This window comes from Gymnoscopelus microlampas (assembly GCF_963454915.1).
Source record: "Gymnoscopelus microlampas genome assembly, chromosome: 13".
Lineage (NCBI taxonomy): Eukaryota > Metazoa > Chordata > Actinopteri > Myctophiformes > Myctophidae > Gymnoscopelus > Gymnoscopelus microlampas.
The window spans coordinates 45,979,382-45,994,594 of NC_139950.1; the positions used below are offsets into that span (position 1 = coordinate 45,979,382).

At 41.9% G+C, this 15,213-nt stretch overlaps 1 protein-coding gene across 1 annotated transcript in view; it reads left to right on the forward strand.

Annotated features, from left to right (window-relative positions):
* micu1 (mitochondrial calcium uptake 1) overlaps positions 1–15,213 on the forward strand; it is an 85,236-nt gene that overhangs the window by 22,081 nt on the left and 47,942 nt on the right. The window contains exons 4-5 of the mRNA XM_084076896.1: positions 5,590–5,752; positions 14,793–14,836. Coding sequence (XP_083933022.1) covers positions 5,590–5,752; positions 14,793–14,836 — 207 coding nt within the window. The remainder of the gene's footprint in view (positions 1–5,589; positions 5,753–14,792; positions 14,837–15,213) is intronic.

Consider the following 15,213-nt stretch of genomic DNA (forward strand, 5'->3'; position numbering starts at 1 on the left):
GTGAACTTTTGTTCTTGTTGAAGACGGTAGGGATTGATTCATCAAGCCTAATGCCTGCTACTAAGAGAACGGCATTTACACCTTCCAGCTGTTCAGCAGATAAATCACTGTGCTACCTAGCCTGGTAAACCCTCCCTCCGGAAATCTCATTTCCATTTGATTTCAGGAGTGAGTCTGGCCTGATCGCCCATTCTGCAATATTGGCTGTGGGCTGGAGTTGGGCGGGAGTAATACCGTTGACTGACAACCCCTTCAGCCAATGATCGTTGTTCCCCTCCAGCCAATCAGCAGACCTCCAGACTAATGTGACGCTACGGGACTTTTGAGACGGCCATGCCCAAAATAGGTTGCCTTATTCGGATACATGCGTGTCACTGCCCGCCCCTGCTGGTTCTCTGAATTTTTATTTTTAAATAGGCTCTGTCATGATTAATTGACCACATATATGAAGTTAAACAACTAAATTCTATCCAAACGATATCTTAAAAGTAAATTCCGTGCCTCAAAAAAGAAGTTTGAGAGCGTTTTAAAACCGAAAGTAAAAAGTGTAACTGGCCACAGAAACAATGGCGGATCGTTCCATTTTTGTCGGCTGCACTCGGTCCCATTCGGGCTCACTCGTACTCGCCACCTGATTGGCCAACTGTCGCTGTCAATCACAGAATGATGAGCGACGACGCTGATAGGCTCGGTTAGCTGGTAATTCCACTAGAAACCCCCACAATGGGCGATCAGGCCACTGAGGCCAGACTCACTCCTGAAATCAAATGGAAATGAGATTTCCGGAGGGAGGGTTTACCAGGCTATGTGCTACCCACAAAATCTCTGAAAATTGTGTATTTTGGGCTTCAGTCTTCCTCTAGTCTCTTGTGTATGTGTGCATGTGTGAGAGTATGAGGGCGGTGGGGGGGAATTGGGATAAGCCAGAGATGCTGAATGCGTTTTAAGGAAAAACAGCTTCAGCCTCCATCACTGTGGGGGTGATGCTCAGATCAATAGCCTATAAATGAGATGGGAGCTACAGAGAGATGACATAGCTGACTCTCCATCACTTCGGGTATTCCCTGGCACCGCACGTTCTTCGTCTATATGCTAATGGCTGTGGGTGATTCCCCCAAAGTCCTGCAGGCTCTGCACAATCCTGCGATGTGTCATTGTGTTGTGAGGGTGTAGATCGGCTATTTATTTTTTGGCAAGCAAATTTAAATTAAAAACAAAAAAAATGTAAAATGGGTCTATGTTCTGATAATACTCGTTACTATAGAGTGTCCTGTCCATATAAGGAGTCTCCCATGTCTCTCCAGCTCTTTATATTAAACAGAAAATGCATTTTCAGTGCTCTCTCCTGATTGGCCCAAATGTTGTCACCTACCTGAAAATGTTCTATATTCTGTTTACTAAAGGGCTGGAGAGACCCCTGTGACCGAACAAACGCTCTGTAGCAATGATTACTATCAAACTACTTTAACCTTTTTAACAAAACAAAAATCACTTACCCTACCTTTTAAATATGAGCGTTCGGCTTTAACCACATGAACATTAGCCCGCCTATTTTCGGGCGAACGTTCAGGGAAAATTGCAGATCTACAAGCTCACAAAGCACTGCAGCGTTACGTGTCGTGAGCCTGTAGATCTGCTATATTTTTGCAGATGAGATTTTGGTGTCAAGGGAAAAAAGGAGTGGAGATTTGAAAAGATATGCCAGGGACCCCCATAAGAGAAGATTTTTACGGCTCTAGCAGTGATTCTCAACCATTTTTATTTCAAGGACCCCCAGTTTGACATGCATTAGGGCTACAGACCCCCATTTAATGGCATTTCTATCTCTGGGACCCCAATTTATGTTGTAAAATCTATGGAATCTATGGAACCAAATGGACCCTAACGGGTCCATTTGGTTCCATTTGTACACTCTCAGAGTTACAGACCCATAAGGGTCCATTTGGTGCCTAATCTATCATTTAGCTGGGGACCCCCTGGAACTCTCTCAAGGACCCCTGGGGGTCCCCGGACCCCACTTTGAGAACCAATGGGTTAGGGCACGCTGTGATTGAGCTGACCCTGGCTCGGGGGCAGTTGCTGTTCGTTGGGAGTGTCTGCACTCTGTCCCAAGCAATGACAGCTTGTTGTAACCCGTGAAGTCCCCTCAGCCCCCCCCACCCCCCCCATGCCCGGGCACACACACACCGCTCCCTCTCTTAACCCATTAAGACCTGAGGCCCATTCTACAAATGTCTTCCAAATCCTTCTAAATGTTGCTACATCAGTGGTGCTCAAACATTTTTCATGGCAAGGACCCCCAACATGATATGTATTTGACTCGCGGACCCCCATCTCAAAATATGTTGTTTCAGGGTCCCCCCTCCCCCCCCCCCCAGAAGCAAAGATTTGAGTTACAAATGGTGGCTTTAAAAATATATATATATTCCAAGATTTGCACAAATTTTCAAGATTTTTCAAAAAATGGCAGATCTACAAGCTCGATCTTTGAGCTTGTAGATCTGCTATTTTTGAATAGCCTAAAGAAATCTTAAAAATACAGCACAACACAGCAATGACACAAAAAAATGACACAAAAAAATGACACAAAAAAATGAATAAATGAAAATTTGAAAAAAATGAAAAGATTTGAAAAATTTGAAAAAAATAAAAAAATAAAAAAATGACACAGATGCATGCGTTCCCCGGTCTTAACGGGTTAAAACACGCTCTTCATTTTTTTGCTTCGCTTTTCGATTATGCTTGTAATGGAGTCGGGGAGCCGGAGGCCTAAAGCTGCTCCTTAGTCAGTCGCCCTGACAGCTCCATTTTCTGCAGCCACCTACACTCCCCTCTATTCTTGTCACAGACCCCCCCACCCCCCCTACCCCCCCCTCTCTCCCCCCTCTCCTCCACTCGACTCCTTTCACTCCATCTGGAGTGATGGCTACGTTTTTTGATTTGACACATTTTTTACACGTCAACGCTGTGATTTTCGACATTACTGTTTTGTTATCGGGTTAACCCATTCAATCCGGGCGGGAACGCATCTCTTGTCATTTTTTAGATTTCTTTAGGCTATTAACACTTCGTCTGCCAGAGTTATTTCAGATTTTTTGCTGTTGTCTGCCAGAGATTTTTCATTGAAATTTAAAAAGTACTCAGGAGCCGAGATACATCATTTTTAGGTGTTTAAGTTAACAAGGAAGTGGATGGGAGTCTTTTCCTTCGAAAAATCATATCTCCTTGGTCTTTGGGTCAAATTGAAAAAAAAAAAAAAAAAAAAAATTTTTCAATATTTTTTCATTTTTTTCAATAGAAAGCGTTTATGCGTGATTGGCGGCCAAGTGCGCTATTTAATAGATCGCATTTATGCGTGATTGGCAGGAATTGAGTTAAAAAATAGCAGATCTACAAGCTCATAGCGCGGCACCGAGTGCCGCGCTATGAGCTTGTAGATCTGCTATTTTTTTGAAAAATATTGAACATTTTGTGCGAATGTTTGAATATATATATATATATATTTTTAAAGGGAACATTTGTAACTCAAATCTTTGCTTCATAGCCGGGGGTCCCTGGAACAACATATTTTGAGATGGGGGGGGGGGGGGGGGTCCGCGGCCCAAATACATATCATTTTGGGGGGTCCTTGACATGTAAATTTAGAGAACCACTGATGTTATAGCAACATACGTTTTTCAGAAAACACAAAGATTTCAGTTACAAATTTTTGCTTTAGAAATATATATATATATATATATATATATATATATATATATATATATATATATATTCAAAGATTTGCACACATTTTCAAGATTTTTCGAAAACAGCAGATCTACAAGCTCATAGAAACGAACTTGCTAGGTGCCACGCTATGAGCTTGTATATCTGCTATTTTTGAATAGCAAAAAAAAATCTAAAAATTACACTCCCAGATGCCTTCCCGGTCTAAATGGGTTAATATTGCATTAGCAGTCAGCCCATACAACTGAGCCGTGTTCCTTTGTGTTTCTGAAACACTGCCAGAGAGTTGTGCTGTAGAAGTTTTTTATGTCAGCGATCTCACTGCTGGGATACAATCTGTGAATGTGACAACAAACCCTTAAACCACAATGAACACTAGCTTCCCTATTCTGGGGCAAACATTCTGTAAAAATAGCAGATGTAACTATGATCTGTTCGACTGTCTATTGTCAGGGAAGAGATTTGTTGTAAGAGGGAAAAAAGTAAATAATATCTAATATCTTCCTTACTGTAGTCCAGTGGTTCTCAAAGTGGGGTCCGGGCACCCCCAGGGGTCCGTCAGGGAGTTCCAGGGGGTCCCCAGCTAAATGATAGATAGTTAGGAACTTGGGAACCAAATGGACCCTTATGGGTCTGTAACTCTGAGAGTGTACAAATGGAACCAAATGGACCCTAACGGGTCCATTTGGTTCCATTTGTACACTCTCAGAGTTATATTAACATTGATTTTACAATATAAATTGGGGTCCCAGAGATTTAAATGTCATTTAATGGGGGGGTCCGTAGCCAAATGCATGTAAAACTGGGGGTCCTTGAAATTTAAATGGTTGAGAATCACTGCTAGAGCCGTAAAAAAAATCTTCTCTTATGGGGGTCCCTGGCATATCTTTTCAAATTGGGGTCCGTGGGCTAATAAGTGTCAATTTGGGGGTCCTTGACATGAAAAAATTTGAGAACCACTGCTGTAGTCCATTGATTTAGTAATCTTTACAAAATCTCTTTTTCTTCTTTTGAGCAGTTTGTGTTTTTATTTCTTTATTTGCACCACTGGTCCCCTTGGAAACTTGTATTATTTTGTGTTGTTCTTATTGAACTTTTAATCCTATTGTTTAATGATTTGTCCCATAAATGAAAGGATTACAAATAAGCCATCCGGCTTCTTCCTTTCCTTGCAATATTTATTGTTTCTATATTTGTTATAACATTGTGCTAATAAACTAAACTAAGTAGACGGGTCTGACCAATCAGATCGTTGACGGTGAACACGGACAAAGTCACAATTAGAACGTTGACGGTGAACACGGACAAAGTCACTTAGTTGACGGGTCTGACCAATCAGAACGTTGACGGGTCTGACCAATCAGAACGTTGACGGGTCTGACCAATCAGAACGTTGACGGGTCTGACCAATCAGAACGTTGACGGGTCTGACCAATCAGAACAGCTAGCGCCGCTAAAAATCACACCCTGTGTGAAGAGAGTGGTGCCTTTGATGAGCCCCGTATTGTCATCACCCGTGTTGTCATCAATGTTTGTTTATTGGACAGACATACATACGGACGGACACACGGACAAAGTCAGATATAGGAGTGGTTGGCACCACTCAAAAATATATGTTAGGATTTAGAAGACATTTGTAGAATCCCCAGAAGTAAAGATTTTCCAAAAATAGCAGATCTACAAGCTCATAGCGCGGCACTCGGTGCCGCGCTATGAGCTTGTATATCTGCTATTTTCCCGCTCTTAACGGGTTAAAAGTGTGATAGCGTCCCTGTAAGTGCAAGGACTTTACATTAGAAAACATCCGTCATGATGAACTGTCCCCTCTCTCTCTCTCTCTCTCTCTCTCTCTGCTTTAACCAGGTGATGGAGTATGAGAACAGGATAAGGGCCTACTCCACCCCGGACAAGATTTTCCGCTACTTTGCCACGCTGAAGGTCATCAGCGAGCACGGAGACCCGGAGGTGTACATGACACCCCAGGACTTCATCCGCTCCATCACGCCCAACGAGAAGCAGCCAGAGAGTGAGTTCTCCTCCTCAGTCACTCCTCCTACCACCATTTTTTATTGTTTTCTTTCTTCCTATTTTTCAGGTTATCGATTGGCTTTTGTTTTCTCCCCCCTTGTGTCTTCTTATCTGTGCGGGACGGGGCGGTAAGCAAGGCTCAATCCGCGCCTCGCCGCCAAGGGCATTCGGGCCCTTCAGTGATGAATCATAAATGCATCCCGGAGACCTGAACAGCCTGGTCTTAGAGTCCTGTGTGTGTGTGTGTGTGTGTGTGTGTGTGTGTGTGTGTGTGTGTGTGTGTGTGTGTGTGTGTGTGTGTGCGTGTGTGTGTGTGTGTGTGTGTGTGTGTGCACACTGCAGATAGAGTCCAGATGGTCATCACTGCATTAACTCTTTAACTGCCAGAGTAATAGTGTGTGACGCTACTGCCAGCGAAAACGAGAGATTTTACCAACCTTTGAAAAATCATGGAACATTTTCTCATTACACAGACGGGGTCTCGGGAGTCTCGAGAAAAATAAAAAATCCGGTCGTGGCCGTTGCCTAGTTGAGGCCAGTGTCTTGGTTTTGCCAAAAAAACAACAGGAACGGAGATAAAGCTATTTTCCCACAGGAAATAAACAGAAAGTAAACAAGCGTTTAAAAAAAAAAAAACGTACGTACATTCCGGGTCTGTCGTCATCTGTCAGTGAAAGCATCATACATAGGGTAGTGAACTGTGCCATTTGATGGAAAACCACTGAAAACTCATAACTCGTCAGCCTCGTCAGTGCAGGCTACAGAATCCGGCCTTGCCACCTTGGCAGAATCTGACGAGTTCCTTTATCAGTGGCAGGCAAAGAGTTATGGGCGATACATTGCCATCTGGTATGGCCGTTTAGATCACATCACCCTTGCCCTACCCACCCATGTCCACCAGAGTAGCTAAATACTAAGACCCCCACCCCCTCAGACGGGGGGCATTCAGCCAATGTGTTGGCATTCGAGGACCTGTGCCAGTTGCTGTGTTTAAAATCCCACCGACCATGATCTGAAAATATGAAGGGAGGCAGCCAGGCAGGAAGGTGGAGGAGAGATAGAGTTGTCCAATTGGCTGTGAGGGTGATGGGTCTATGTGTCTGGGGGGGGGGGGGTGCGAGGGTGACATTACCCACACAGCAGTTGGTGTGTTAATCTGAGGCATCGCACGCAGAGCTAGTGAGTTATATTTGATATGGGGACACAGGTGGGGCTGTGAAGGCAAGGGGAGCTTAACTTAGCATAGGTTTGTTTCAGCACTTAACACTTCACTTGACTTCACCAGTGTGTGGAATATAGAGCATTGGTTCTCAAAGTGGGGTCCGGGGAGGGACCCCCAGGGGTCCTTGAGGGAGTTCCAGGGGGTCCCCAGCCAAATGATAGGTATAGTTAGGACCCTTACAGGTCTGTAACTCTGAGAGTGTACAAATGGAACCAAATGGACCCTAACGGGTCCATTTGGTTCCATTTGTACACTCTCAGAGTTAAATTAAGATTGATTTTACAATATCAGTTGGGGTCCCAGAGATAGAAATGCCATTTAATGGGGGTCCATAGCCCTAATGCATGTCAAACTGGGCGTCCTTGAAATTGAAATGATTGAGAATCACTGCTAGAGCCGTAAAAAAAAATCTTCTCTTTTGGGGGTCCTTGGCATATCTTTTTAAATGGGGGTCCGCGGGGCTAAGTAAGTGTCAATTTGGGGGTCCTTGAAGAATGCAAACTTCTCCGTGGGGGCAGGTCTATGGTTGAATGTGATGAACGCCAACCCACACGCCTCAGCGTCCACAACGCCCCCAGCTACAGTTTGCTCTGACTGCCAATAAGGCCCTTTGTTGGTTCTGTCAAGTTCAATGCTGGCCCCTGTCCTCGTACAACTCAGCACTTCCATGTATTTATTGCTGTCAGGAACTTGGCCTATAAGTTGGCCCCGCTCCAGCGCCCCCCCCGTTCGTTCCATCTCCTGGCGCAGAGCACCGTCATCCCAACTTTTATTTTGACCCCCATAACCACTCTGGTTCTCTCTGTCCCTTCCTCCCCCCCCCCTTACCAAACTTATATTAACACATCTAGACCGGGAAAAGATTAGATTTCTTTGGCTATTCAGAAATAGCAGATCTACAAGCTCATAGCGCGGCACCGAGTGCCACACTACAAGCTTGTAGATCTGCTATTTTTGAAAAATCTTGAACATTTGTGCAAATATTTGAATATATATATATTTTTAAAGGGTAAATTTGTAACTCAAATGTCCCTGGACTCAATCATTTTGAGATGGGGGTCCGTGGCCAAATACATATAATTTTGGGGGTCCTTGACATGAAAAAGTTTGAGAACCACTGATATAGAAACGTACGTTTTTCAAGTTTGTTTACTTGAATACAATTATGACACAACCTTCTGTGAAAAAAAGAGAAGCAAAGATTTGAGTTACAAATGTTTGCTTTAAAAATATATACATGTTCAAATTTTCACGATTTTTCAAAAAATAGCAGCTCTACAGTGCCGCGCTACGAGCTTGTAGATCTGCTATTTTTTGAATAGCCAAAAAAATCTTAAAATGACACACAGATGCGTTCCCGGTCTAAATGGGTTAAAGTAATAATGCTGAGGGTGAGCTCCATCGGAAGAGGGACATCGGAGGAAGTGAGAGAGAGAAGGCACTATTAAAGAGATTCTGCAGGGTGTTTTATTAAGTCATAGGCAGTCATCTCCTCTCCTCTCTCTCTCTCTCTCTCTCCTCAGCCAGCTCAGTGACTGTGAGATTACCAAGCACAATACTCCTGGGTCAGCCTTTCTGTTATAATAATGATAATAATAATAATAATGCGTCTCCAGACGCTCAGAGGCTGACAGGCCCAGCTGATGAATCTGTTGGGCTTTTTTTGGCTCAGTAGGTTTTTCAAGCCCATAGTGGTGTGGTATAAAAACCAAATGAATAAATGATGAATGGGTTTTAACCCTTTTTAAGACCGGGAACGCATCTGTGTCATTTTAAGATTTCTTTGGCCTATTCAAAAATAGCAGATATACAAGCTCATAGTGCAGTATGAGCTTGTAGATCTGCTCTTTTTTTTAAATCGTGAAAATCTTTGAATATTATTTTTTTAAAGCGAACATTTGTAACTCAAAAAAGGAAAAAATAAAAGTACACAGGACCGTTTTTGGCACTCAATGTGTTAAAAAATACATATTTAAAAATTTGCACAAATGTAAAAAAAAAAACAGATCTACAAGCTCATAGCGCAGCACTCTGTGCCGCGCTATGAGCTTGTAGATCTGCTATTTTTGAATAGCCAAAGAAATATAAAATGACAGTACCCGGATTGAATAGGTTAACCTCTCTTTTTTCCATTTCCATTTATCAATTTGGAGAGGGGTCTTCAGAATGCCACTGTTAGAGGCTTGTCATTGGCTTCCTGTCAGCATTGACTGGCTGCTGACCTGAAGGTGGAGAGATTATTGATCCGGTCAGAATGCAGTAATCCCTGTTAGTTTGCTTCCTGATTAGGTCTGATCTGAATGTGGAAGTGGAAGGGGATTTACTCCATTTAATAAGGTGTCAGCGTTCTCAGCAGATGTTCTTCACCTGCATGGCAGGGTTTTGTTGAAAATGTATGACCAGTGGTGGAATGAAAGTACTCAAATGTTTTACTTAAGTAAAAGTATCAATACCGCAGTGTAGAAATACTCTTGTTACAAGTAAAAGTCTGGTATTCAAAATCGACTTAAAAGTACAAATGTATTGGCATCAAAATATACTTAAAAGACCTGGAACGCATCTGTGTCATTTTAGATTTCTTTGGCTATTCAAAAATAGCAGATATTCAAGCTCATAGCGTGGCACCCAGTACAGTGCTATGAGCTTGTAGATCTGCTATTTTTGAAAAATCATGAAAAAGATTTTTTTGTATTTTTTTCCGAAAAAACCTTTAGGATTTAAAATTTTTTTTGAAGCGGCCTTAGGTCTTAATGGGTTAAAGAGCTCACAACGCGACGCGTTGTGAGCTTGTAGATCAGCTATTGTCAAATAGCCGAAGTAAATATAAGGCTAAAGTGGTTAATGCATGTTTTGTAATATTAATCCAAATCTACAAAGTAACTAGTAACTAAAGTTTTCAGTGTTGTTACCTGGAGTCACTGGGTGTTTCAGGTCTCGCCACAGACACCCTTCTCCAGGCGACCCGAGCGAGGCTGATCAGACCCCGGCCTGTATCCAAGTGGCATGCTACTGCCCCCACTGTCACTTGAGGGGGGTTAGAGACAGTGCTAATTAGAGGGTTAGGCTTTAGGGTGGCAGGTGAGATGTTAACAGCAGGTGTTGTCCGACACTAGGAGGCTCTACTTGACTCCGGGCCTGGCTCCTCCTTCGTCTGACCAGAAGTGGGCATTCTTCTGTGAGTCGTCATGTTTCTGTTAGACAAGAACATCTCATTCTGCCTTGATAGGTTTTTAAACCCATTAAGACCTGGAACTGTGTCATTTTTAGATTTGAGCTAAAACGCATTATTTTACACTTTGGGCTATTCAAAAATAGATGTACAAGCTCATAGCGTGGCACCGAGTGCCGCACTACGAGCTTGTAGATCTGCTATTTTTGAAAAATCGTGAAAATGTGTGCAAATCTTTGAATATATATATTTTTAAAGCAAACATTTTTAACTCAAATATTTCCTTCTGGGACCCCTTGGAACAAAATATTTTGTGATGGGGGGTCCGCGGCCAAATACATATAATTTTGGGGGTCCTTGACATGAAAAAGACTGAGCACCACTGATATAGAAACATACGTTTTTCAGAAAACTGTTGGGATTTAGGAGACATTTATAGAATCGGCTTCAGGTCTCAATGGGTTAAACCCTCCTTGCAGGCTTTACTGCGGTCTGTAGCACACTGAAGAAGTGGTTTGGGTTGCCCGTGCCATCCCACTCCACCCCGGGTCAAGGTTGTCAAATAATTGTAGTCGAGTATAAGTACAATATTTGCCAGACTTCACTCGACTCTGTCTTTTGGGCATTGATAGCACACTGGTGTAAGAGCCTCATTATTGCACCGTATGATTGCTATAGGCCTGGAAATGAGTTAAAAGTTTAGAAAATTCATTGTTAAAAACGTGTGGCAACCCTGAAATAAAAGTATTGACAATTGGAAGTACTCCAGTAAAGTAAAGATACCTCACATTTGTACTTATGTTACTTTCCATCACTGTAAATAAATAAATAAAGCTGATTCTGATTCTTCAATACATTTCAATAAAGCTAAATTCTGATTCTGTGTATGGCAGAGCAGGCAGACGGCGAGAAAATAGCCCAAATTACTGAAATTCTCTATGGTGAGCCTTCTAAATCCTCCTTATCTCTCAAAGGCAATGCAATTTTATCCACTTCAGGCAGCTTACTGATTGTAGCCCTCTTACAAAACAAAGACGTTTCCTCCCCAAGCAATTAGTACTTTAGCGTGCTGCTGTGTCATTTGGTTATTTCACTTTGTATGCCGTGGCAACGCTCTGCACCAAAAACTTAGGAACCAATCATGGCTCCTATTGCATGATGGAACAAGGGCTCTCATCTGGTACGCTATCGCCCCACACACCCATACCCCCCCACACCCCATACTCCCCCATACCCCCTTTCCTTCATATATCAAGCAATTCCAACCAAGGGCTGTCACGATTACTAATTAATTTAAGTTGACGATTAATTGTCACTCAAATAATTGCGATTAATTTTAATTGAACATTAATTGAACATTGAATACTGGAACATGTGAATAAAACAAAAGTCGGTATGGCCATTAGTCTCCGTTATCAAAAATTGCACAGGGCAGATAGGACAAATAATATATGACAAAGAAATGATTTACATATTTAATAATATATTTAAAAATAGCAGAAATAGCAGATCTACAAGCTTACACAAAGCGTCACTTTTGTGACGCTTTGTGTAAGCTTGTAGATCTGCTATTTATATTTGAAAATGTGTGAACATTTTTCAACGTGGAAACGATTATGCGAAGATAATTGCGATTAGGCGATTATGTAATAATTGTGACAGGCCTAATCCTACCTAAAAGCCCCCACCGCGTACAAAGCAATTCCTACCTGGTGGTGTGTGATTGTATTTCCCCGTTTCAATTACCTTCAACTGTCCCTAGTGGATAATGATTACTCTCATTTACGTGACTCACACCGACCTGCCCAATGCCGATGTGATTGGTTAAAAAATAACGTGAACATTTCCCACCTGACCCGTCATTGTAATGTGATTTGTTTAATGTGTGGAAGAGAGAAACTGTGAAGGATGTGGTCTGCCAATATTTTCCACTCGCTAAGCGCCGTAATTCAGTTCAGTTCAGAGTCAGACCTTTTATTTCAATGCGAAAATCACTGAGGTTACGCTCACTTTTCAGAAATGTGAAGTGTACAAAAAAAAGCATCGCATTAAATAAAAGAACAAATCTAGAATTCACATAAAACTAAAATCATTTTTTAAAACACAGGCAAGATCCAATTATCATAAAACACAAGTAACATATAAATGTGCTTCCTGTCAGCACTTGCAGAGGTGTAAAGTAACTAAGTACATTTACTCAAGTACTGTACTTAGGTAAAACTTTGAGGTATTTTTTACTTTACTGGAATATTTGCAATTTTCAGTACTTTTACTTCTACTCCACTACATCTCAGAGTCAAATATCATACTTTTACTCCACTACAATTATTTGACGGCTTTGGTTTCTAGTTACTTTGTAGATTTAGATTATTATCACAAAACATACATTAACCACTTCAGCCCTATATATATTTCAGCCATTTGAAAATAGCCGATCTACAAGCTCACAATGCGTCGCGATGCGACACATTGTGAACTCGTAGATCTGCTATTTTCAAAAGATTTTTTATACATTTTGAACTTGTGAAATGGGACATTCTGCACAATGAGTACTTTTAACTTTTTGTACTTTCAATATATTTTGATACCAATACTTTTGTACTTTTACTCAAGTCAATTTTGATTGCCGGACTTTTACTCGTAACAGAGTATTTCTACACTGCAGTATCGACGATACTTTTACTTAAGTAAAAGATGCGAGTACCTTTTTTCCACCACTGAGCACTTGCAGTGTCACAGGAGAGAGCTGCACTTTGCTTCCTGTGCGCGTGATGTCATCAGGTCACAAGCGGGCCAAGCCGAGGGGTCATCAATCTGATGTGATGAGATGGAGGTGACGATGACACTGAAGTGAAAGGGGAGGGGTAAAGAAACGGGGAAGGGGGCGGCGGCAAGCGATTTATTATTAATTCTCCCGAGTGTCATTCGGTTTCATCATTCACTGTCTCCGCCGTGACATATTGACATTGATTGATCCTATAGTGCTCGGTTCAGGCCACCATGTGTCTGTTAAGTCATGGAGTAGAAAGCGAGGACAGGCTAAACGTTCTCCATCATGTGAGCTCTCCTCCATGCTGAAGAGTACAGGTCCTTCTTCTAGCTAGCACATACATGGGCAACTGGCGGCCCGGGGGCCACATGCGGCCCCCACCGTCACTTAATGCGGCCCGCAGGTTAATATGGGAATACTGATATATTATTGATTTCAGCTGTTACAATTCCAAATCGTCCCACGATATATCGCGATACGTTTTCGTGACGATATGTATCGTTTTGGAAAAAAAAATATCGTTTTGAATTTATTTTTTATTTATTTTTTTAATTTATTTTTATTTCTTTATTTTACAATCATTATAATCAGGCATACAAACAGCCCCGAGGTGAAAAGGGTGACAACATGTTGTTTTTTTCTTTTGGGTCAGGTGTCACACTATTGCCCTATTTGGATTGAAAACGGCTATTGTAGCTGAAAAGCTACAAGTTTGCATGTCTGAATAATGCAAAAACAGAATTATTTGTTTGCATTTACTTTTTTCCTCCCCCATATATTTTCATAATAAAAAAAGTGCGTATCGATATCGTATCGAAGTTGTGAGCCAAATATCGTATCGTATCGTTTGGTGAAATTAGTTTTTTTTATCGGCACACCCCTAATTCCAAACATGCAAACATGACCCGCTTTAATTACTTCAGTCTATATTAGTAGCTTAATGACTACTATTAAAATTCTATTGTCTTTTTTTATGTCCAATGTAACTAAAAGGATTTGAAAATTAAATAAAAATGTTACTTTTCAGGATTCAAATTCAAAAATAGCCACAAAAAAAAAACACGCGTCGACGCGTTTTGAGCTTGTAGATCGGCTATTTTTGCTACATTGTGTGACATAGTATTGCATATGCTGTCTGCCCGACAGTATATGCAATATGTGGCCCTCTGGAGTGAGTGTGGAAATATAGTGGCCCTCTCCATCATCAAAGTTGCCCACCCCTGTGCTAGCAGCTGTCACCTTCAATTCTGCTTACCTTTTATTGGCTTATTCCAAATGCATACGTTGTTTTATGCCAAAAATACCAGCTCTACAAGCTCTAGAGATTGTATATAGCTATTTCTGGTGCTCTACCCCTATGTATAAATCAGGCTTTACTCTTAATATAATTTATTTTCCCCACTCACAGAGCATCTGGCTAGGTGAGGTCTGGCAAACAAGCCCCCGCTTTAGAATGCTACTATGATAAACGATCGGGGGAGTCGATGCAGAACGCTGTCAAGAGTTTATTTGAAAGATTCTCGGATGTGGAAATGGTTTGTTAATGGCCGTTATTAATCCGCGGCACGTGTCGCTGATTGCCCGCCATTACCGTAATGACACCCTGTTAAAGATGTTTGCGCTCTCCCTCCGCTGCAGATAAATGTATAAAAAACACACATGCTATGTAACTACTCTGACCCCCTTTTTCTACCTGGGTACTTAACGCTCTATGTGATTTCAAACACATTAACAGCCCATTCTCTCCCCTCTCTCATTCTCCCTCTTTGTGTCTCGCTCAATACCTGTCTCCTCATGGCCTTTCTATTCTCATGCTACCCCCCCCCCCCCCCCCTCTCTCTCTCTCTTTATCTCCCCTCTGTCTCCGTCTCTTTCAGACTTGGGTCTGGATCAGTTTCAGGTGAAGCGCTACGACGGCAAGGTAAGCAGCAGCAGCAGTGTGTGTGTGTGTGGTTGTGTGGGCTGTCAAGGGAACAAGTGCTGTTACCTACAGTACGTAGCTATGGATTCCAGTTGAATAATGGCAACGAGCACTTTTCATTATCACCTTTCATATCAGCCCCATTCCTCAGCTCTGAGATTAATTTAACCCATTAAGACCTGAAGCCGCTTCTAAAAATGTTCTAAATCCTAACAGTTTTTCGGAAAGAATTATAAAAAAAATGTTTTCACTATTTTTCAAAAATAGCAGATCTACAAGCTCGTAGCGCGGCACTCGGTGCCGCGCTATGAGCTTGTATATCTGCTATTTTTGAATAGCCAAAGAAATCTAAAGTGACACAGATGCGTTCCAGGTTT